The 23,856-nt window shown below is 34.1% G+C and overlaps 1 protein-coding gene across 1 annotated transcript; it reads left to right on the top strand.

The window, feature by feature from the left end:
* Nucleotides 1–15,954: 15,954 nt before the first annotated feature.
* Nucleotides 15,955–20,280, top strand: LOC135838763 (maltase 1-like). Its single transcript, XM_065354520.1, has 10 exons — nt 15,955–16,154; nt 16,225–16,404; nt 16,565–16,725; nt 17,258–17,383; nt 17,464–17,705; nt 17,796–18,003; nt 18,069–18,309; nt 19,560–19,755; nt 19,882–20,031; nt 20,104–20,280. Exons 1-10 carry the CDS (start codon nt 16,010–16,012, stop codon nt 20,183–20,185), a joined length of 1,731 nt encoding a protein of 576 aa, XP_065210592.1. The 5' UTR covers nt 15,955–16,009; the 3' UTR covers nt 20,186–20,280.
* The last annotated feature ends 3,576 nt before the right edge of the window (nt 20,281–23,856 follow it).

Below are 23,856 nucleotides of genomic sequence, written 5' to 3'. Positions count from 1 at the left end.
TTTCAATTTTCCAAAAAAACGCCATACAAACTTTCAAAAAGTCGCTGGAGGCTCCAAAACGACTTGAAATCCACCAGCAGTCAACTTCGTAGCGTATTGAAATTAGTTTGCAGAATGAATTTCGGCTTTCCAACTCCATTTAATGATATTTTGTGGGAATTTTGAGTTTTAAAAATCTGCTGGAGACTTCAGTAATTTTCAAAAAAGTCACTGGAGGCTCTAAAATGACTTGAAATTTGCCTGCAGTACTTAACAGCGTATTGAAATTTGTTTTTAGAATAAATTTTAGCTTTACAACTCCAATTTGATGGAATTTTGTGGGAATTTCGAATTTCAAAAATCTGCTGGAGACTCCAGAACTGCTCAAAACGGGTTGAAACCGTTTCCAATCGATTTCGCATGTTGAAAATCGGGTATATACCAAATTTCAGCTTTCTGGGTCAATTTGGTAAAATTTTGATTTTTTCCCTAATTTTTGCCAAAATTTGATTTTCAAAAATTCACCAAAAATCGAAAAACGTACTTTAGCACTTGAAATTTTGACAGATGATAAATTTTTGCATGATCTTTCGATCTACCTTTGTAAAGTTTGAAAAATTTCGTGCAAGTCCTATGTTGAAACGCAAAATCTGCGATTTCGGCTGACCTGTCAATCAAAATGGCCGCCATTTTGTAAGTAAGGGCAACTTTTTTTTGGGCAACTTTGCTTTAAAATGTTCCTTAGGATGTCCCCTTTAAGAAAAAAGTTGTCCCGGAGGATCGGCGGGGGGGGGGGGGGGTGCAATTACTCCTATTGTCATATGCCGGACTATTCATTTCGCCATTTTTTCAACCTCGTTTTTTTTTCAAATACAGAACAAAGTTTCTTCTTTTTCCCGATAGAGAGCGCTGAAAATTGTTTCTGACAGTCTTTGGACACGGTTAAAAGGGTTGCCTGTCGCGATTTTTGCAGGGGGTTTGTTAATTTATCACCGTCGAATTCATTAATATTATTAGGATTGCTTACGATGCTATTTTTTCATAATCAATAAGTATCAATCTTTCAAACCAAATCTAGACTCAGGGGCGGATGGGCAGTAGGGGGAAACGGGAAAAATCCCGGTAAAAATTGGATTTCCGCACTAATTTTGGCTCGAATTCGGCGCCGCAGCAGCGCCGAAAGTGTTGCTCTGATATGAAAGAAAAACATTATTTTTTACTTCTTGAAACACAAATTCTCAGAAGCTTTCGCCCTCGCTTCGCTCAGGCTTGTTTTATTTTCTTCTGCAAAATCGTAGAAGAAAATTTCTAAAAAAAATTAAGTTGTAAAGCTGAAAAATAAACTTTCATCCTCACATCAAAAAACATCGTTTTTATGTCTCTCCTCGAAATACAAATTTGCAAGAGCTTTCGCCCTCGCTCGAGCTTGTTCTCTTTTTTCTTCAAAATTACATAGTTAACTTCCTAAAAAAAACGTCATTCTAATTCTAAAATTTATAAACCAAAAAATGAACTCCTTGCATTTAAAAAACCTCGTTTTTAGGCATCTCGAAATAAAAATTTTCAAAAGCTTTCGCCCTCGCTTCGCTCGGGCCAATTTGTTTGTCATGCTCCGGAATTTGCACGTTCAGCAACAAAAATAACATTTTTTTACACCTTTTAAGTTTGGATTTTCCAAAATTTTCGCCATTTCATACCTCTCTTATTCAACTTAGGTATTTGGCTCAAATTTTTGTAGGTGCAAGTACATTATTTTTTACTTTTTAGTTATTAAACTCTAAATTTTTCAAAATTTTGTTTATCCTTTTACGAATACATACTTAGGTTGACTAAATTCAGCATACAAATTTTAATTTAATTCAGTAAACAAATCTAATACATACACTTATTTCAACTTTGTCAAATTGTTCCATTTTTTAAAAAATCAACTTTTTGCTGACGAATTTGTAATTTTTATACCCCCCTCAAAATGACCACATTGGCTAAAATATTCAAGGTAAAAAAAATCGAAAAAAAGTACACATGATTTTATTCCTTCGTCACCCCCCCCCCCTCCAATCATCGCCCCCAAAAAACTAGCGTCGCATCGGCACCGGCGCCAAATCCCGGTAACTTTAATTAAAGTGCCCCATCCGCCCCTGTCTAGACTAACCCATCGAAACTGGGCGTAAAAATCCTGGCAATTATACATGCCCAGTATAAAAAAATGTCAAAAAAAAATAAGTACTGGATCACCAATTTGAGGTCGTTTAACACGTTTTTGATGTTATTATTACATTTTGACGAGGTCTTATGCTACGCTAAGTACGAATTTGCGGTAATTATGATGATGCTTTAATGATGAATTAATTTATGAGACCGTTAATCTTGAATTTAACTCAATTTTTCACGCTGCGATGCTGAAATTATTGCTGACGTCACTAAATTAAAGTACATTTCATATAAAAACAAATTCTGAAATTATGTTTATTCGACGAAAAAGAAAATAAGTAAAAATAAAAGTGTGACAAAAACAACCAAATCGACAATTAAAAAAAAAAAAAAAAAATACATTACAGCGTCTGAACGTTTTGAAAACTTCTGTAATTCACGATAATTTACAGATCAAGAGAATACAATTTACAATTGCTCAATCATATTTCATTTATGTGCCTACAATGCTTTGATAAATTGATAATATTAAAACACAAGTGATCAATAATTATTGACTACGACAATACAATAGATGAGTTCAAATTAGGAATATGCCAAAGACCAAATACGAATTCTCACGAAATTTACAAACTGCTGGTCCAAAAATGTCCATTAATAATATTCTATTTAGTTGAAAAAAATTCTCGCCTTCCATTTTATCCTACTGGACTTCCTCGAAGAGTCCTCCCAGATTTTGCCATTTAATTTATTTAACCAGTTGTCTGCTGAGGAAAATCTTCCTATGGGAATATGCTTCGCTGACGTGTACTTTGCGCTGTGATTCGCATCTGATCACGTGATCAATCTGTAACATGAGAAAAAAAAATCAAAATTAGTCATGCCAAGCAGAAAAAAAAGTTCTTCAATTTTTTTGTAAAAATTCTGTAAGTTTTTAAAAATTTAAAATTGAAAAATAAAATTAAAAAAAAAAATAATTTGATACGATAAAAAACTTGTCTCCTTTCGTCCTTTCTAACCTATCTCCTAGAAGTGAAGCCAGTTTTAATTTAATTTTATTCCTTTCTGAAACAATTTAATATACTTTGGTAATTAAATTTCAGTTTCACTTATTTTTCTAACACTGTTGAAAAATATATGTTCAATTCAATTTTAAAATTGAAAATAATGATGCAATATTCATATTGATTGGATTCAATTCAATTGAAAATTAAAATTTCTTAAATTCGATTCATATTCAATTTACGAGTACTTTAGTTAGTTCCAGTTTGATTTGATTTTGCGTGTTCTAATTAATTTTCAATTTAATTCCACTGATTTTCAATTAGTTTTATCTGCTCATCCAATTATTAAAATAAATCCATTTTCAACTGACATTTTGAATTTTTTAAAATAGGTACTTGTATAATGTACATACATATCTCAATACATATCTCTTCAATTGTACCTATAGAACGATCGTTCCTTAATTAGCAAGCATTTTAAGCCCTCGGCTTGTACAAACGTCTACATAATCATTTTTCCACTCGATTTAAAATACCGTTAGGCACTCGAAATTTGGTGATCAATTATTAATCCTGAATCTAAATATCAGAACAACACTTGGAAATTCTCGTAAAAATAGAAATTTTTACACACGAACGAATTCTGCATCAAATGTATTTTCCACTGTTCATCAAGTATGCACTAAGAAGGAATTGGATAAATAATACCTACGTATTAAATTAAGTAACGAGATAGGAGAAATCATGATCATAATACCTACTCATCTAAATTTACACGTTGGCTTAGATAACACGAGGCATAAATAACCCATGTAATGCGTGTAATGTATTACCAACGTATTTTTAGACCTGATACTTCACTACCTAATTTATCAAATGAAAAAATTGTCGATACAAAAATGTTTTCTCTATTTAATGTACTTACCTATCTAGGTATACTAAAAATGCAAAAAGGCGATCGGAAATTTTCAAAGATCGTCCAATGGACCCTCTCGACCAAGCAGTGTATTGGACCGAGTATGTAATTCGACACAGAGGAGCTTCTCATTTGAAATCAGAAGCAGTGAAACTTCGATGGTACGAGTACCTTTTGTTGGGCGTGTACGCTTTCATCATCTTAATCGTGATTTTGATATTTTACGTTATCAAGCGATGCATCAATACCTCGTGTAAAATAATTTCTGAGACATTTTTTAGCAAAGAAAAGACAGATTGAAGTGGAAAATTTCTTTCATCGTATAAATTGAAAAATAAAGAAGTCTATCGGAGTATGAAACAGTTCCAAAATGGAACATCAACGATTATGTAGGTACTTTTTTCAAGTTACAATGTATTACAGGGCAAAATCTCCTCAAGGTCAACGTGCTGCCAACCCAAATCATCTTCAATTCTTATTGATGGATTTGAGAAAGTCAAATTTTGCCACCATCTTTGCTCCTGCCTCCTGGATTCGATTTAGTAGTGATTCAGTCATTCTCGAATAATTCGTCGGTTCTGACTTCAGAGCAAATCGTTCGCAAACGAATCAAGTCAAGTTTTAAACACTAGAATTAGAATTGTCAGTTACGTCTACGTCAAGTTGAAGTAGGTAATTCATATCTAATTTGATTCTCTAGAGATTCATTCGTTCGCGAATGATTCTAATTCTCTTTCGAGCAAATCGTTCGCGAATGAATTGAGTTCAATTTGCGATACTGGATTAAAAGTGTCAACGTTTGTCAGATCATCTACACCAGTGATGCATGGAAACTTATCGCAGTAACTTCCCCGAGAACTTACCAGTAAGTTACTGGTAAGTTACCGTGACATAAATTACCATAAGTTAACGCGGTAATTTATAAATTTTCAATAGAAATGTTGACAAGGGTAATTTAGGACATTTGCATGTGCTCCTACAGCTGTCTAGATACAACAAGTTACAATTTTTCAATGCGTAAATAAACAGGTAGGTACCTATTACAAATCTTCAAAAGTTGTGTTTTTTTTTTCTTTTTGAATGCCGTGTCTGTGTGGTTTGAACTTGAATTTAAGAAACAATTGAAATTGCGAAAATGTGATTTCTTTGCCCTACCTAATTTTGTTCTTGAATTGGGCTGTTTAGGTTTTTTTTTCCTTGAGAGCCGTGAGGAGTTCCTGAAAAACTGCGGTTTGAAATTTAAATTTCAGTATCTCACAATCTCACATTCTCACATCATGATTCATGACTGATTTTAGTTTACTTTTTAAATTGAAAAGTTTCCGCATCCACAGCTATCAAATTTTCCAAGGTTTTTTAAGGTGAAAAAATTGCTAAAGAAGTGAAGGAATTCCAGAAATTGAGCAAAATCAATAATCAAAATCAAGCATTTTACTTGTTTTGTTTTTTTAAAATCATTCTTATTTTTTAATTTTTAAATGTGAAGAAATTTTGAAAAAAAATTGAGAAATAGAAATCATCAAGGATGGCAAACTGAAACTGAAACTGAAACTGAAAACTGAAATTAACTGGAACTAAAATGAAAAAACTGAAACTGGAACTGGAACTGGAACTAAAAAAGTGAAAACTAAAAACTGAAAACCGAAACTGGAACTAATTGGAATTTCAGTTTTTTTTTCAAGGATGGGCTATACTGAATTTAAGGGTATACTTGAATCGGTCAGTATGGAAAGGGCATAAGTCCATATTTGCGTTTTTTCAGGAATAACAAAAAACTGATTCATTCAAAAATCAAAAAATTTCAGTAAACATGCTTAAGGTCATTGAAAGAGGACCCCAAGACACAACTTTTAGCGCAGTTTCCAAAAAAAAATATTCACGTGCGCCAGTGCTATTGCTGCCTAAACAAATGGGACTTAGACCCTTTCTGCACCGAATTGACAAAATTTCTTTCGAAATTTCTCAGGCACGAATGGGGCTTGATTCTACATCTAAGTACATCATTTAGACTGCTATCTCGTTTAAATTGACCAAAAACCCATTGAGTTCTAAGACTTTTTGCCGAAGTTGTTAATTTTTTCATCATTTTTCAGTTCAGAGATTAACTTAAATTTCAAAAAATGGTCTTCTCAAAAATGTTAGTTATTTTTCAAGGAATTTAAAAAATTTTACAAAAAAGTCATAAATGCGGATCCGCCCTTTTTCTGCGCCCAAATACCACTTTCCCGGCAGTTTTGCGGAAATCTGACATCACCAGTCGATCCGCCATACTTTGAAACCCCCATTTCCGCAAAAAAAAATGTTTTCAAAAATGTGACGTCTTGTTACCTTTCCATACTGACCGATTCACTTATTCCCTTAACTTATACTTTAGCTTGGTTTATACTGAATTTAATGTCCATTAACCTAAAATTTGCCTTTGTTTAACTGCTAGGGTTAAGTTTAAGTTTACGGTTAAATTCAGTATAGCCCCTCCTTCAGTTTTCAACTTTTTTTTTTCTTCTTTTGACTTCACTCTGCAAAAATTTCAAAGTGCTTTTTTTAAGGCAAACTCTAGTGCATTATTTTGATTTGAAATTTTGGCAGACCCTTTGGGCCTCACAGCCTCAGCCTCAGACAAAGGATTAAATAAAATGAAGATGAGCATTCCAAAATGTGCTTTAGGGTGGTCTTTATTTTTGAAGTTGGGATTTTTTCCGCTCCCACCCCCTAAAGTGGTGACCTCGGGTGAGAAAATAATTCCCTATTTTTTATTTTTTCCATTTTCGAAAAATTCGGGCTGCGGTGGGCCCCTCAATTTTCAAAAATTTGAAAAAAAACCTAATTCAAAGAAAAATTTTCGAAATTTCAAAATCTCGAGTTCCATCATCTCTAGAAGGTCCTTTTTGAGTAAAAAAGCCTCTCATGGCGATTTTAGCCCCCTCCCATGAAAACCAAGCTGACCCCACCAGAATAACTGAAATTTGTAGTTTGGCTTTTCTGGTGGGGTCAGCTTGGTTTTCATGGTAGGGGGGTAAAATCGTCATGAGAGTCTATTTCACTCACAAGGGACCTTTTAGAGACGATGGAACTCGAAATTTTGAAATTTTAAAAATTTTTCTTTGAATTGGTTTTTTTCCAAATTTTTGAAAATTGAGGGGCCCACCGCAACCTGAATTTTTTGAAGATGGAAAAAATAAAAAATAGGGAATTATTTTCTAACCAAAGGACACCACTTTGTGGGATTGGAAGGAGGAAAGACCGAAAACAACCAATTTTAGGACATCTCACATAATATACGAATTTCAGCTATTGTGGGGGATCAGCTTGGTTTTCATGGGAGGGGGCTAAAATCGCCATGAGAGGCTTTTTTACTCAAAAAGGACCTTCTAGAGATGATGGAACTCGAGATTTTGAAATTTCGAAAATTTTTCTTTGAATTAGGTTTTTTTCAAATTTTTGAAAATTGAGGGGCCCACCGCAGCCCGAATTTTTCGAAAATGGAAAATATAAAAAATAGGGAATTATTTTCTCACCCGAGGTCACCACTTTAGGGGGTGGGAGCGGAAAAAATAGTTAAGGACCACCCTAATGTGCTTAGTCCAATTATTGAAAAAAGTGATTAGCTGGGGGAGGCGAAGTCGAGCGCGCAGTACATGAAAATCGGAAAAGTGGTACTTTTACAAAAAAAAGTGGCACTTGTCTGTATAATGGCATAAATAGGTACGTCAAAAAGAATCGAATCACAGTGAATCGACTCTTTTTGACTGAGAGTCGGTGAATCTAGCACGACCCTTAAAAGACAAAACAAAACTAAAAATGAAGTCTAAAACATGAAAAATAGATAATTATTTGAATAAAATTGAAAGATATTGTTCTGTTCTGGTTATTGTTTTTTGTTCAAAACGTTGACTCATTTTGTTCAGTTAGCGTTCATTTGTTTGGAGCGTTGTATCATTCTGTTCGGGTAACGTTCAGAAAATTTGAAAATATTAGTGTTCTGTTCTGTTCTGTTCTGTTCACCAGTCCTGATTAAAACTGGTAAGTTTTGTCAAGTCATCCAGACACGTCCATGTGAAACATCGACCGTATATTCTATATAATGGACAAATAGTTCTGCCGTGAAAAATGAGGCAAAAATTGTTGTTTTTTTATTCTCAAATTAACCATTATTGTGCTTGGAAAATACGAGGTATAGTCAATAAGTAAGTTTCACATTTTTTTTAAAAAATAGAACGCGTGGATATTTTTTGACCAAAATTGGAGGGGATGTAGTTCAAATATTTGACCAGATCTGACAAAATTTATTTTTCATTTGGGTGCGTTGTTCGTATTTTATAGCGTGATTAGTAAAGTGCTGATAAAAAAATTCCGTCCAAAAATTATATTTTAGAAAAAATTAATTTTTCAAGCTAACAAAATAAAAATTCATTGGAAAATTGATTGAGAACCGCTCAAGACATAACATAGGTACTAACATTATTTCGATTCAATCAAAATCCAAATGAAGTAGATTGTTCAGTGATAATCTGCTGAATGTCAGCATTGTCGAGAGCCACTCAGCACCAGAAATTTTGCGACCATCACATGAACAAATTACAGCGCCAAATGACGTCTTAACTTGAAATAACATTAGTATGATACGTTTTGAGTAATTCTTGATGAATTTTAGTCATAATTATTACAACTACAATATTTTTTTTTGGCCAAATACCACATTTGGAAGGCATTTTTTTATCAGCACTTCACTAATCACGCTATAAAATACGAACAACGCACCCAAATGCAAAATAAATTTTGTCAGATCTGGTCGAATGTTTGAACTACATCCCCTCCAATTTTGGTCAAAAAATATCCATGCGTTCTATTTTTAAAAAAAATGTAAAACTTACTTATTGACTCGTATTTGTTTAAATTTTTGAAAATGTCAAGGGTGGAAAAATTCACTTTTCACTTCAAAATTACTATGTTGTTATGCGTTTTGAAGTTACAAATTTCAAAAGGCTTTTGCCCCCGCTCCGCTCAGGCCAATTGAGATTTTTACTTCAAAATTGAAATTTTAAAAAACCATTGACTAATTTTAAGAAATGTTGAGATCAGAAAAAGTGAATCCTTTCATTAAAATTCATGTTGTTCTACATCTACTTTTTGAATATCAAATTTTCCAAAGCTTTTGCCCTCGCTTCGCTCGGGCCATTCAAAACATCACATACCTTGGGCAATTTTAAGAATTCAAAAATTAAATACGCAAGTATAGAAAATTCCAAAAATACTCTCAATACCCAAACCATTTGAAAACTGAATTTTTCATTTTTTCTGAACAGATTCACCAACTTTTTAAAATATTTGATACCACTGTGCTCCGATGAGAACGTACTTATACCTAATAGGTAAAATATACAAAAATGGACGGTCGTTTTTTTGTTTTTTGAGCTAATTTTCTCGAATTATCTTTGCTCTCACGAATCATCATGACGGCTCTTCGGAAAATTGCTCGAAATTTCGATTTTTCATGCCTAAAAATCTGGTTTTGCTCCCCCCTCCACCTTTTCAAATAAAAATGTAAACCCCCTCCATGGTTTCGTCAGCACCTTAAAATTTTGATTTTTGTCAGAAAAATCACAATTTTTTCGTCGGCAAAATGGCATGATACGTCCCCTCCCCCCCGCCCTACTAACATGCATTCGATCCGCCTCTGTTCACAATTCATCGACGCTATTTTTAAATTAAAAGCTTCAAGCATTCTACGTATAGCTAAGGTACACGTATTTAAGTACCTACAGTACGAGTAAATCAACACAAGTGCAATAGTGCATAGGTACGTCACGTGATCCATGAAGTTTGATTGGAATTATTGTCTTAATCTATGATTGACAAGCAAAATTTCCTTGCCCTTCGGGCAGGGAATAGAATTTAAAAATATACGTACATATTGAAGTAACCTTCAAATTTTTATGAAGATATGTAGTACATATATAATAATGGAAGAAAATCTCGCAACATATCATATAGTTACTGAGAAATTATAAAAAATTGATATTTTTTGACATTTTTGTCATTTTTTGGCTACATTTTAAAATTTGTGATTTCATCGTAAGGTCCATTTCTCCTGGACGAATCCCAAATTTGGATGGCATTTTTGAGAATCCAAAGTTCATTGGACCATATCTACCTTCCAACTTCAGTCTATAGTCAAAAATCAAAATTAAAAATTGTGTGATACGAATTGCAGAAATGAATCGCGAATTAATTTTGAATCGGATTCAGAATCAGACTCTGGATCGTATTTAGAACAAAAGTGAATCGTTGTAGTTAAATCGCAGCATCGCAATTAACTTTTTCTTATAAGTTTATCCATCTTTAAAATCGGTAGGTGCAAGTCATTTTGTAGCCTCCATCGATTTTTAAAAAATTTTCAGATCCTTCAGCAGATTTTTGAAATTTGAAATTCCCACAAAATTTCATTAAATGATAATTTATTGCACGTCTATATATAATATATTCAACGACAAAATGTGCACGACAAAAAAATGTAGAAATGAACGACAAAAAAAATGCAAGTTTATGGGAAAACGAACGACATGAAAAATTATAAACAGCACGTCACAAAAAATTAAAAATGAAAAGTTCGTCTACTGAACCAGCAGTGCTTTTTTCGATTTCGCTGGTCTTCCAGAAGAACGAAGTAGGTATGAGCAAGTGTTCAGATCAATCACGTAGAGAACTGTATAGTGTATGTACCTGGGTAATTCTCATAAAAAAAGGTCAATTTTGATATGATGCGGGGTAACATTTCTATGAGAACAGTCAACCAGTGCTGCCACTTACCAGAAAAAAATGTTAGATTGGGAAGCTAGCGAAAATAATTAAAAATTGCTCTAAAATTGGCGCAAAAAGTATGTGACAAGTTTTCAAATGTGAAATGTGAACTTCCTATAGACTTATTGCAATTGCAATTTGCACAATAATATACCTTTGTGTTCTATAATAATGGGAATGTGTCAATTTTTCCCCAACAAAATGAAGTTCATGACACTTAATAACATTTATTTTCAAAAACATGGCGTGTGACAGCCAAGTCCAAGCACATTTGGGGTATAAAATTGAATGTACACCAATGAAAGGAGGGGCTAAAAATCTCAATACCAAATGTGAAATGTGTGGGAAGATGATCCTTCAATGGACTAAAAAAAAAGAAAAATTCATGCTAAAATCTCTGAGAAATTTGCCACGTACACGAATTTTACCTTTTTTTGAGAATTACCCACCTATATACCTAAATGTACCTACTATCAGTTTTACTGATAAGGACGCGACAAGGTGAAAAGTTTCACAAACGTTCTCTACTCTCGTAAATTCATGTTTACAAGTTGTTTTTTTTTTCAAAAAGAGTAAATTTTTCGAATTTTTTTTTTAGTAGGGCAATAATTTATTTGGATGTGGATTACATTTCTTTCACGGTTGTATGAAATCAAATTGTCGTTTGTATTACCTAACTTGTCATGCTGAACTGTCGTTAAAAATTGTCGTTGAAATGGCCTATTTTGTCGTTCAAATGTCCTGTTGTTCGAATCACTTTTTCTGTCGTGCCGATATATATTTCCCGTTAATTTTTGATCCTTCAAGGTCGACATACACGAAACTATGTGGGATAAACTTTGATCAGACCTCCCTCCCCAAATTTGTTAAATCTTGAAAATGTTTTGCCAGATTCGACGAAATCGTTAAGTTTTGTGAATTTTTAGTCTTAATAAAGGGATTTATTTACCAGAAAAAAAAATGTTTTTTTACTTCTCGAAATACAAAATTTTGAGAGCTTTTGCCCTGATTGGGTCTTTTAGCTTATGGTTTTTAAAACTGAAATTTCCACAAAAAATCACTCAAATTTTTAAATTTTCAAGCCAAAAACTCGGAATTTTTCTCAAATCTATTATTCATTCAAATTCAAAAAAATAGATGAATAAATTTCTCACATAGAATTTTTTTTTACAATTCTGAGATCTCACATAGACATTTTTTTACAATTCTGAGAGCATTTACCTTCACTTTGTTTGGGTCTTTTTGCTTTCGTTTTTTAGAACTGAAATTTCTATATTTTCACGCCAAAAAATCAAATTCTTCCCACAACAAAAACATTGTTCTTTCAATTTATGATTGGCCAATGAGCTCACCCATACTTTTCGACTTTCTTCAGGAATAGATTCACCTTCGATCTCCTATTCTCTAAGTAAGTACCTATGTTAAAAATTGAAGCTTAGATGATTTTGTAAATTTTGGATATAGGTATACTCACTCACAGGCCTTTTTTGTATTTCTTTTCTGAGGGGGACGCTAAATTGAAGTTGCAAGTCCCTAATTTTCATACACCCCCCCCCCCTCACCGCACTGTACATAATTTGAATTTTGTACTTATCTACTCAATTTTTGAATTCTTAAAATGTCTGAAAGTAGCATTTTGAATAGCCCGAGCGAAGCGAGGGCAAAAGCTTTAAAAAATTTCTAATTCGAAAAGTAGAACAACATCAATTTTAATAAAAGGATTCGATTTTTCTGATCCCAACATTTTTCAAAATTGATAGAATAACTTCAATTTTTCAGAGATTTTTGGATTCTTTGGAAATTTTCTTGCTTTTCGAAGGAATTTCTATACTATTTTCTTGCTTTCTTGCTACTTTCTTGCCAGTAGACACTCTGATACTGAGGTACAAACTTGAATGCTAAATTTTAGATTCAGAGCGATTTCCCAATTTTCATCTTAAGTAATTTTGATCTCGGTTTCGCTTTTTACTATTCTGATAATTCAAAATGTTTTGAAAATTAATTTTTATCAAATCAAATCAAGTTTATTCGTGCAATGGGCAGCTGTGCTGCATTTACAAAAGTCATCTTAAGTTTAAGTAATGCAGGTACAGCAGTTCAAATATATGTGTTTAAGGATAAATATAGATAAGTACTACTAATGATGCTAACATTAAAATTTAAATGGAATAAAAGTATATGTGTACACATAAATAATAGAAAATAATACATTTCAGAGCAAACAAACTTTGCCATGATTTTACTCCAGCTGCACAAACTCATCAATGCTGTAGAACGCATATCCCTGTAACCAGTTTTTGAGTTTATTTTTGAACAGTTTACCAGATGTCAGAGATTTGAATTCCTGAGGGATTTTATTGTATATTTTAGAAGCCATAAAATCAACATTATTTTGCATATTTTTTGTCCTTAAATTTTCACTTATTGCCAAATTTCGATGTCGTGTATCATAGGTATGAGAAGGTGTCTTGAGTTTTATTGTTTTGTTTTTTACCATAATACTGATTTGTAGTATGTACTCACATGGGACTGTCAGTATCTTACTTTCAATGAAGATTGGTTTGCAGGATTCTCTCGGATTTTTTCAAAACATTATTCTAATAGGTAAGTCTTTTTTGTGCTAGCAATACCCGTTGAAGTAGATTGTGGTTACCACCCCAAAGAGATATTCCATAGCTCATATTTGAATGAAACAGACCATAGTATGCGATTTTTAGAGTATTTAAATGAAAATTTTTTGATATTTTCGAACTTTCCTTTGGGGGGACTGAGTCCCTCTAAATCCCCCCACAAAAAAAGCCCTATACTTATCACATTTCCTCTTTTTAAACTGATTTTCATGCAAGGAGTAAAAATTCCAAATTGACAAAGTAAGAAAAAATTGAAGTAAGAGATATGATTGGCCAATGAGCTCACCCATACTTTTCGAGTTTCTTCAGGAATAGATTCACTTTCGATCTCCTATTCTCTAAGTAAGTACCTACTAGGGGGCTCCGCCCCCTGGGCCGCTCTGCCCCCTGACCCCAGGCTCACGCCTGCGTGAAGGTGTTAGCACCAAGCCTCAAAATTATCACCATATTTCAACATTCATATTGCCTTTAGTTAGTCTAGCTTTGAACATTACTTTGTGCATTGAAGAAAATAGAGCATCCAAAAGGACCGGATTTTCTTAATACTCAAATCCCCTCATATATTTTGTGGGCAAATTTTTGTAAAGAATTGTACACTCCTCCTCAGATTTTCCCTCAGAGCTCAGGTGGTTATGTTAAACATTTTAGCCTGAGACAAAAATCCGAGCATCAAGGTACCATCATTCAATTCCCAATAACAGCTGCAAAATGTCCTCAATGAGAACTGTCTCTACAAACCGAGAGGAAAGAAAGTAAGGGGGCGTATTCTCCCCCCAAAGTTGTCAAATTTTGAAAAAACCATTAAATTTTGATAAATGTGGCAAATTTTCGTATCAAAAAATGTATCTACTCCTCACATACTTAAAAAATAAACGTTTTTTACTTTTTAAAATTCATCGTTCAGGGCTAAGTTGCTTTTCTTTTTTGACATTGAAATTTCTAAAAAAACCATCATTCAAATTCTAAAATTTTGAAACCAAAAAAATCGACTCCTCGCATAAAAAAACAAAGTTTTTTCACATATAAAAATACAAATTTTTGAATGCTTTTGCCCTCAGTTCGTCGGGGTCTGCTTGCCTTTTTTTATAAACTCAGAATTTTTAAAAAATCGAAATTCTAAGATTTTGAAACCGAAAAAATCAAATTCTTCCTAATGTAAAAAACATTGTGTTTTCACCTATCAAAATACAAATTTTGAAAGCTTCTTCCCTCACTACGCGCGTGCTTAATTGTTTCTCTTTCACACAATAAAAAATTCCATGTTTGAGGCTTCTAAAAATTGAACAGGGAAAACGAAAATGTTTTATAAGTCAGTCATGATAGGCTATAAGAAGACCTACCTATAATGTCAACTGGCAGCATTGTTTTCTCATCTTTCGTTTTATTCCGCAAATTTCGGTTGAACCCCCCCCCCCCTCCTATTAGTTTTGTCCCTGCGTTCCCGCACTTTTGAAGGTTTTCCAAGAAAATAAACCAAACTTTATGAAGATCCGTTTGATAGTTTGATATTTTGTTTACTATTGATGATAAATAAAACCCACATTGAATTTTTCGAAATTGCACGTTTTGCACCTTCTCCCCAAATTGAGGGTTCATTTCGAAATTCTCTTTGGATGGTTCATTTCGAGGTTAAAGTGAACATGAATGCTAAAATCAACTTCATCGACCCTACTCGTACATTTATAAAGCCCTATTTTGATATCCATGTTGAATAAACGAAATGCCTAGCAAATTAAAAGATTCGGCCGCAAATCGAAGTTAAAATTGTTCAAAAAATGCATTTTTTAAAAATTTTTTGGGCTCAAAATGAATAATTTTGAATTTTAAATGTTTCATAACACATCTACATGTGATAAGAAACATTTAAAAAAAAAAAAATTGAGCAAAATCGGTTCAGTAGGAGAGGCTGGCGGATTGTCGCCAGGTTTTTCACGTTTTCAACGACCTAAAATTCTTTTAATATATAAGGATGTTAAAAATTGAAGCTTTGATGATTTTGTAAAATGCTTAGCAAATCGTAAATATTCGGCAGCGAAATGAAAGCTCAAAGATATTCGTGACGTCATCAAAACTTTTAAGCTTAATTGCAGCTTTTTAAGGCCTCTACTTAATCTCGAAAAAAATTCCAGTACAACTACGAGTATCTGCGCATCACGCTGAACATTTTGAGTATTTTTTCAAAATTTTTCGTCCAGCGGTTTTGCAGTGATTGCGTTACAAAGAAAACACCACTTCAATTTATTAATTATAGAAAGAAAACACCACTTCAATTTATTAATTAAGTAGATGCACCCATAACCAAATTAGGTACCTGCTCGTACTTACTTTAGTAAGCTTGCAATATTTGAAAACCCGCAGCTTAATTTTAATACCTTTGACAACCAATTGCTGATAAAAAGATCAGTCCGAACAACATACTTATGTATAGTTATAAATAGGCACGCGATCATGAAAAGCTATAAATATGCATATAAAGTTGCACTATTGGGTTCATTCGTGTTAGTACATATGTATTACAATATACAGTAAAAATGAAAAGCTTATTTTTAACGTTGTGTCTTTTACAAATTTCATGGTGCACGGTGGACCGTACGTGGTGGAAATATACAACAATGTACGAAGTGTACCTACCTTCCTTCAAGGATGGCAATGGAGATGGAATGGGAGACTTGATTGGTATGTAATGTATAAAAAAAATCTTTTCGCGTAATTTTTGAACCAACAATCTAAAGATGAAAATTAAAAGGGCTGCGTACGAAACTTGATCATTTTGTGGAGATTGGCGTCGAAACAATATACATTACTCCTCATTACCCATCTCCAATGGTAGATGGCGGTTATGATATAACAGACTTTACGGCTGTCCATCCAGATATGGGGACAATGAAAGATTTCGAAATACTGATCAGAGAAATGAATGTTAGAGGTACCTTATCCATTTATCATACAAATAATTATACTTATAATATACCTTTACCTATACGTAATATTCGCTTCAAGTACCTATCTAATGTGGTAACATGCACATTTTCCAATGAAGTAAAAATAGTTTCAATTTCTAATGAATCACTTATCGTGTTGAAAAGGGTTAAAGCTTGTGATAGATGTAGTATTGAATCACTGCAGTGATCAGCACCACTGGTTTAATAAATCGGTACATCGAGAAGATCCTTACACTGACTTTTTCTTGTGGCAAGACCCTAAAGGATATAACTCTGATGGAACTGCGGTGCCTCCCAATAACTGGGTAAGAATTTCATCTACCTAATTTCAATTTTAGAAAACTGAAGCGTTTCGAATGCACATTAGGGTGGATCGCGAACAAAAATTTCCGAGGATTTTGAGCTTCATTCTGAGTTGAAAATCACTCACAATCAGAAAAATGTTCAACTCCGGACTCCGGAGGTGCAACTGGAGGAGAAACATGATTCCAAAAAGAGATCTTTTTCGAAAAAATCGTGGTTTTTTTCACTATAGACATTATGCAATCTCTCATAGGAGAAATGGTCTAGTTCCAAAAGACAAGAATTTTCAGCTCGTCTCGAAGTTATTGATACGCACAGCACGTGCTTCATAATAATGGTCTTAATTAAAGATTCTGGTGAACTGGTTATTCATTCGATTACAGCTCTCCCCTTGAATTATGAAATTGGTTTTTGTTCAAGTTCAATATATCCTCAAATCGGTCGGAGCCCAAAAAGAGTTATTAATAAATTAATCTATATTTTATACCAACTTTCCTATTCCATAAAACCTATAATGTTTCCCTATATGTATAGTGTAGCGTTTTCGGTGGAAGTGTTTGGAAATGGAATGATAAAAGAAAACAATTTTACCTTCATCAGTTTACTACAAAACAACCAGATTTAAATTTACGCAATGAATTTGTAAAAAACGAACTAAAGGTGAATATCTCATCAAAGATCGACCATTCAAAATGTCAACGGCATTAATGAATCTTCCATATTGTGGTTACCTATTACAGAAAATTCTAAAATTCTGGGTGGAAAAAGGCGTGGCTGGATTCAGAATGGATGCTGTAAAATTCTTCGTAGAAGATGAACAATTGAGAGACGAACCGGTTTCTTCTTCTGATATCAAGGTACCATACTACAACCGCGATTTAATACACACTCGTACGCAGAATCAGCCAGAATCGTACCAACTGCTCCATGAATTGCGCATTTTTTTGGAAAAGGTTACAAAAAAATACACTGATTTTCAAAGGTAAAAGTAATTCTTTAGATACCCACCTACTCGTACAAATCTATTGGGTGCAATCGTTTTTTCTCCAAAAATTTCTGCTTTTTCCTACAGAATTCTTCTCACAGAAGCTTACTACCTCAAGTACTCGGAAATTGAATTATTCTATCGATGGTACGGCACAAAAAAGTACCGCATCTCACATCAACCTTTAAATTTTTTTTTAACTATAGATAATAATAACAAAAATTCTTCTTATTATCACACTGCAATCAATACGTATCTCGGCGGCTTGCCGGAAGAAGCTGTTCCCAATTGGAATGTAAGCTATACGCACTTGTACTAATTCATTTCGTTATTGCATTATTTATTTGAGCATTTTTATAGATGGAAAATCATGATATGGGAATGAAAGGTTATAAATTTGGCGAAGAATACGCGTTTATGTGCACTTCGATGGTGATGATGTTACCTGGAATGGCTTATCTTTACATGGGCCAGGAACTTGCCGTTACTGGTTCAAACGTAAGACCAGACCAACTGACCTCTAATATAATAATAGGTATTACTGGACTAAACCGAGATTTCTTCAGACATCCTATGCCTTGGGATGATTCACTGAATGGAGGTAAGAAAAACAAGAACCACGTGAACTTCTTGAATACCCACATTATTGTGTTTTTCTGGGCGACGTTTATTTTAGCTACTGATTTTTCAAACACCTACACAAACTCGGATGGGATCCTTTAGGAAGCTAGAGTTGACCTCTGGAGTGGGAAGGGTCAAAGTTGAAAATTACAGAAAGGTCATTTTTTTGGAGGGGCATAACATGACCCCAAATGGATGAAAAGGGTCCAAAATTATGCCATCGGACAGTACCCTATCTGTGATCAACATATCCAAATTTCAGCTTCCTAGGTCATCCCCACCCCATTTAAAGCGGAATTAAGCTAAAAATCTCCTTATTTTGTCCCTATTTTCGGTTTTATCCATCTTAAAAGGAGCGAGGATGACCTAGGAAGCTAAAATTTGGATATGTTGATCACAGATAGGGTACTGTCCAATGGTATGATTTTGGACCCTTTTCATTTATTTGGGGTCATGTTATGCCCCTCCAAAAAATTGACCTTTCTGTAATTTTCAACTTTGACCCTCCCCACTCCAGAGGCCAACTCTAGCTCCCAAAAGAATCCCATTCCCCAAGTTTGACTTCATTTTATCAATTAGAACAGGTTACAAGTCCCAAATCATAAAATGTAAAATTATTGAAATCACATCACTTTGAGGGGTCGTAGCGCCGCGCCACCCCCTTGAGGCTAGGGAGTTGGTCGATAGCTCATTTGATAGGTATTGGGGAGGAGATGAAATGATCACTGGGCTCATTTTACTCAAAATTCAATATTTCAGGAGTTCTTGATGAAAAACTGATTTTGGGGGGGCTTTGATCCACTGTGGGGGAGTTAGCTCGTGGGTTATGGGCGGGGACTTTTAGTATGCTGTTAGCACACCACCCTAGACAATATTCACCAAAAAAACCTTTGTTCGTAATTATGTTTGGGTCAAATTGCATATTGACTGCGCTATAAGGGGTGTTCGAGCGCTCTACAGCAAATTACAGAAACTTCCAGCAATTAAGTTAAAGAAAATGTTATGAGTCCGTCATGAGGGCTCAAAAACCCTAATTTTTTACATTTTCTGCAAATTCTGTAGCAGTAAGTAGCGTTCTATAGAGCACTCGAACACCCCTATTGTAGAGAAGCTTTCGTCCCAGTTGGAAAATAAACCAGAATCACATGTCTAGCAACTTTCGGGTTGTAGCCTACCCAATAATTTATGTTTCGATTAAATTATAGATGATATTATAATTTTCCACCACAGGTTTCTCTACCAATAACAAAGTATTCTTACCATTGAATCCAAATTTTTGGAGAGTTAATGTGAAACGCCAAAAAGAAGATCCTAACAGTTATTATCAAATGTTCAAAATGTTAATGAATTTAAGAAAAACCAATACGTTGAAATATGGAGATTTTAAATCGTACGTTATTTCTACTTGGGTATTTGCATTCACAAGGTAAGTAGGCATCTATACGTACAGCGGTATACACAAAGATTTTCTCAAATACTTTCATTTTTCAATGTTTAGTTATTTTTGAATTATTACCAATAATATGTATTTGTCCGATCAATGTTTTCACAGAACATATAAAAAACGTGATCAATACGTTGTAATACTCAATTTGGGAAGCGAAACGGAATTTGTGGACCTCTACAATAACGTAGTCGATTTATCGATACCGGAATCCATGACTGTTAAAATGGCAAGTCCAAATTCTGGTTACAAAATTGGGTTAGTATGCTGATTTCAATTTTGAGCGGTACAATCGTATTTTCGAAACTCATATACAATGTTCTGTTATAGGGACCAGGTACCAACAAAGCAAACAATTCCAAAAATATTAATTCTGAGACCTTCAGCGGTTTTGGTGCTCGGTACAAAATAATAAAGAAGTATGCACATCGCATTAAATGAGAGTCGTTAATTAATTTGTTATCTTCAAATGTCAGAAAATAAATCAATAAATCATAATTTATCAAACTTTATAATATTCATTGAAGACTTCTCCCAATCTTTCATTGTCAACTTGGCCAGTCCTTATCTTGTAATCTCGGTTATCAAGTCAGGTTAGTTGAAATTCGCATACCTACAGGGCGTTCCACAGCTACACAACTTAAACTCATATGAACCACATTGCAAATTCCACACCATAAAATCGCTTGATCCATTGAACTGGCCGTGAGAGGAGGGAAAAATCTCTTGAAAAACAACACATGTTTTACTCTGTGAGTTATTTGAAAATTCATCTACTAAAATTTCGATTCTCAGATTATTGGAATACGTTCTTCTCAAAAATTCAAACGTCATCAAAATCAAAGCAAAACACTCCAGGAAAAACGTTTTCTCAAAAACAATTCCCAAATGACCATCCGTCGCAAAAAATCGAAAATGTTTTTTCGCCTATTTTTGGGCCTTAAATGGTTTAGGGAACAAAAATTCGCGAAAAAAAAATTTTCAATTTTTTGCGAGGGATGGTTTCATTGCGTCTTGATTTTACTCAAAAACTTAACAACTAATAGTAAACATGAGTAAATGTGTACTCACGAGAGCAATTAGGTAGAACACAGCTTCTTCATGGTTCGTGAGTTTCAAACTTACGAAATAACTCCAAAATAAGTAGGCAGCTAGATGACGTTAAGAAGGTAATAAAATATTTTCACCATGCATTGACAATTCATCGACATAAATCCGCATAAGTAGGTCCTCGACTTCTCGTACATGGGTAAGTAAGGTACATCGATCGCGTGATCAATAAGGTAAGGTCTCTTATTGGGTGATTTCATCTGAACGGGGAAATTTCTTGAATCGTGGATTGTATTTTCGGGCTTCGGGCAAGTAAAAATTAAGATACCAGATACCTAAAAGTACTTAAATCGACCTTCTAGAAAAATAAAAGGTAGGTAAATTAGTACTTGAAAAAAGAAAATACAATCAGTAATCCCTTGATAAAACTTTAAAATATGTACTTATCTTAACATTAATCTCTTTGGAAACAAATCCCCGATAAAAAAATATACTTCAAAATAGTGGTTTTTGACAATTTTAAACACAATTTTCGCCAAAAACTGAAATGAATTTGAGAAAAAATACGTTACTTTTCAGGCAAAATGTATTACTTTATCATTACTTACATTACCGAGAATTTTAATGCATTACTTTTACATTACCTTACATCACCTGTTAGACATAGACACCCTGGTTTTATTCGACTGCGCTATGAAGTTTATGAAAACTGGACTAACTTACATTTTTCAACGTATTATACGGGCGCAAGTCGTGTTACAGTCTCAAATGAGCAACAGTGGCCACTTCGTTTTTGGCAGACGCATGAAAGATGCGATGACTTTAAAATTACACAAGCAGACCTAAATTCTTATAACAAATGGCTGACGTATGTTGCAAAAGATCCGTTCAATTTAACATTAACCAAGAAAAATGTTAATAAGTATGAAAAACTTCACTAACGCACATTGGAAAAATCAAATACGACAATGGCAACATGTCGCCTCTCATCTGTAGTCGAATCTAAGCGATTATTATGAAAAAAAGTAAATCCCATAATTAAAAACGAAAGTTATGAGAACATCATGCAAAACTTCTCACGAACTCAATGAAAAGCTTCTTGAAAAATTACCCCTTAAACACCCAAGCAAATCCCGAGATGTTACAAAAAAATGCTTTCAATTTCCTGAATAAGATCTTCAGAAGTATCACTTTTACTCACAGTTCACCCCCCAGCCCCTTGAAGCCACCTCGATAATGATAGACTTATTTATTTGATTATTGTCAAAAATCGAGGAAGCAATAAAAAACCCAATTGGGTCAATCTTGGAACTGAATGATATAGTTTCATTAGATGTAATGAATGAGTGAAAGCATAATCCCAAAGAACACCCCACCACTTTTGGGGGGGGGGCAAATTTTGAAAAAAGTTGGGATAAAATACAGGGACCCATGGTCCATTTTTGGATGAACATATTGATGGTAGAGCTTTCACAAAATGAAATCATGAAAGATGTGTGCAGGGTGGACCAGAGCGATTTTTTGAAAATTTGATACGCTTGTCTCGATAAAAACCCGAAAAAAACAGAGCATGCATACGCAGAGTAGGTACATATTAACAAGGAAATATTCTCAAGTAGGCTTGAAATGACAGAAACATGAATTGAAAGGAACACAAATGCTCTTAACTGCACATAAGTTCAGAAAATCTACAATCCCCCCGTCAAATCTGTTTATCACACCATGGATATTCTTTCTCAATATTTGTCACCAAATAGTTACATCTCACAAAGGTTAGCAGTACAATTGTTTTTCTGCAGAAATATCGAAATAGGTCTATCTACCACTTTAACAAGCTTTACACAGTCAAATTGCAGCACTCCCTGGCATTTCATAATGTCGAAGCATTCATGAAGAGGTCACTATCCCTCCTCGATCATAGATAATGTAGTTCTACATCATGAAAATTGCATGAGCAGAAGTCGACGTTTACAATCAAGAGATTGTGTCTAGCTTATGACTACTGGATTCAGGGGATTTGAGATTCAGTAAAAAGCTTTCAACTGCTGTTCAACCACTACTCTGAACTTTTGAAAGTTTTGAGAAATTTCTGCTGAAGTCGATATTCTTTCTCGATATTTGTCAACAAATAGTTGCATCCCGTAAAGGTTTTGTGTTATGATTGTTTTTCTGCAGAAGTATCGAAATAGGCTTATCTACCACTTTGAAAAGCTTTATACGGTCAAATCGCAGCTGTCTCTGGCATTTCATAATGTTGAAGCATTCAAGAAGAGGTCACTATCCCTCCTCAATAAGTATTGAAATAGGCTTATCTACCACTTTGAAAAGCCTTACACGGTCAAATCACAGCTGTCTCTGGCATTTCATAATGTTGAAGCATTCATGAAGAGGTCACTATCCCTCCTCAATCATAGATGGTGTAGTTCAACATCATGAAATATCATGATTGGAAACAACAACTTCTGCTCATGCAATTTTCATGATGTAGAACTATACCTACTATCTATGATCAAGGAGGGATAGTGACCTCTTCATGAATGCTTCAACATTATGAAATGCCAGAGACAGCTGCGATTTGACCGTATAAAGCTTTTCAAAGTGGTAGATAAGCCTATTTCGATACTTCTGCAGAAAAACAATCATAACACAAAACCTTTACAGGATGCAACTATTTGTTGACAAATATCGAGAAAGAATATCGACTTCAGCAGAAATTTCTCAAAACTTTCAAAAGTTCAGAGTAGTGGTTGAACAGCAGTTGAAAGCTTTTTACTGAATCTCAAATCCCCTGAATCCAGTAGTCATAAGCTAGACACAATCTCTTGATTGTAAACGTCGACTTCTGCTCATGCAATTTTCATGATGTAGAACTACATTATCTATGATCAAGGAGGGATAGTGACCTCTTCATGAATGCTTCGACGTTATGAAATGCCAGGGAGTGCTGCAATTTGACTGTGTAAAGCTTGTTAAAGTGGTAGATAGACCTATTTCGATATTTCTGCAGAAAAACAATTGTACTGCTAACCTTTG

This window comes from Planococcus citri, chromosome 3 (assembly GCF_950023065.1).
Source record: "Planococcus citri chromosome 3, ihPlaCitr1.1, whole genome shotgun sequence".
NCBI classification, from domain to species: domain Eukaryota; kingdom Metazoa; phylum Arthropoda; class Insecta; order Hemiptera; family Pseudococcidae; genus Planococcus; species Planococcus citri.
The sequence above is the reverse complement of the archived record's forward strand: the minus strand, read 5'-3'. Positions and strand labels throughout refer to the sequence as shown.

What these genes read in the sequence shown, in the direction of transcription:
- LOC135838763 (XM_065354520.1), top strand. Translation starts at nt 16,010, where the DNA reads ATGAAAAGCTTATTTTTAACGTTGTGTCTTTTACAAATTTCATGGTGC. An exon ending in TGGAATGGGAGACTTGATTG is followed by an intron (nt 16,155 to 16,224) that starts GTATGTAATGTA and finishes GAAAATTAAAAG; the next exon opens with GGCTGCGTACGAAACTTGAT. An exon ending in GGATGATTCACTGAATGGAG is followed by an intron (nt 18,310 to 19,559) that starts GTAAGAAAAACA and finishes TTTCCACCACAG; the next exon opens with GTTTCTCTACCAATAACAAA.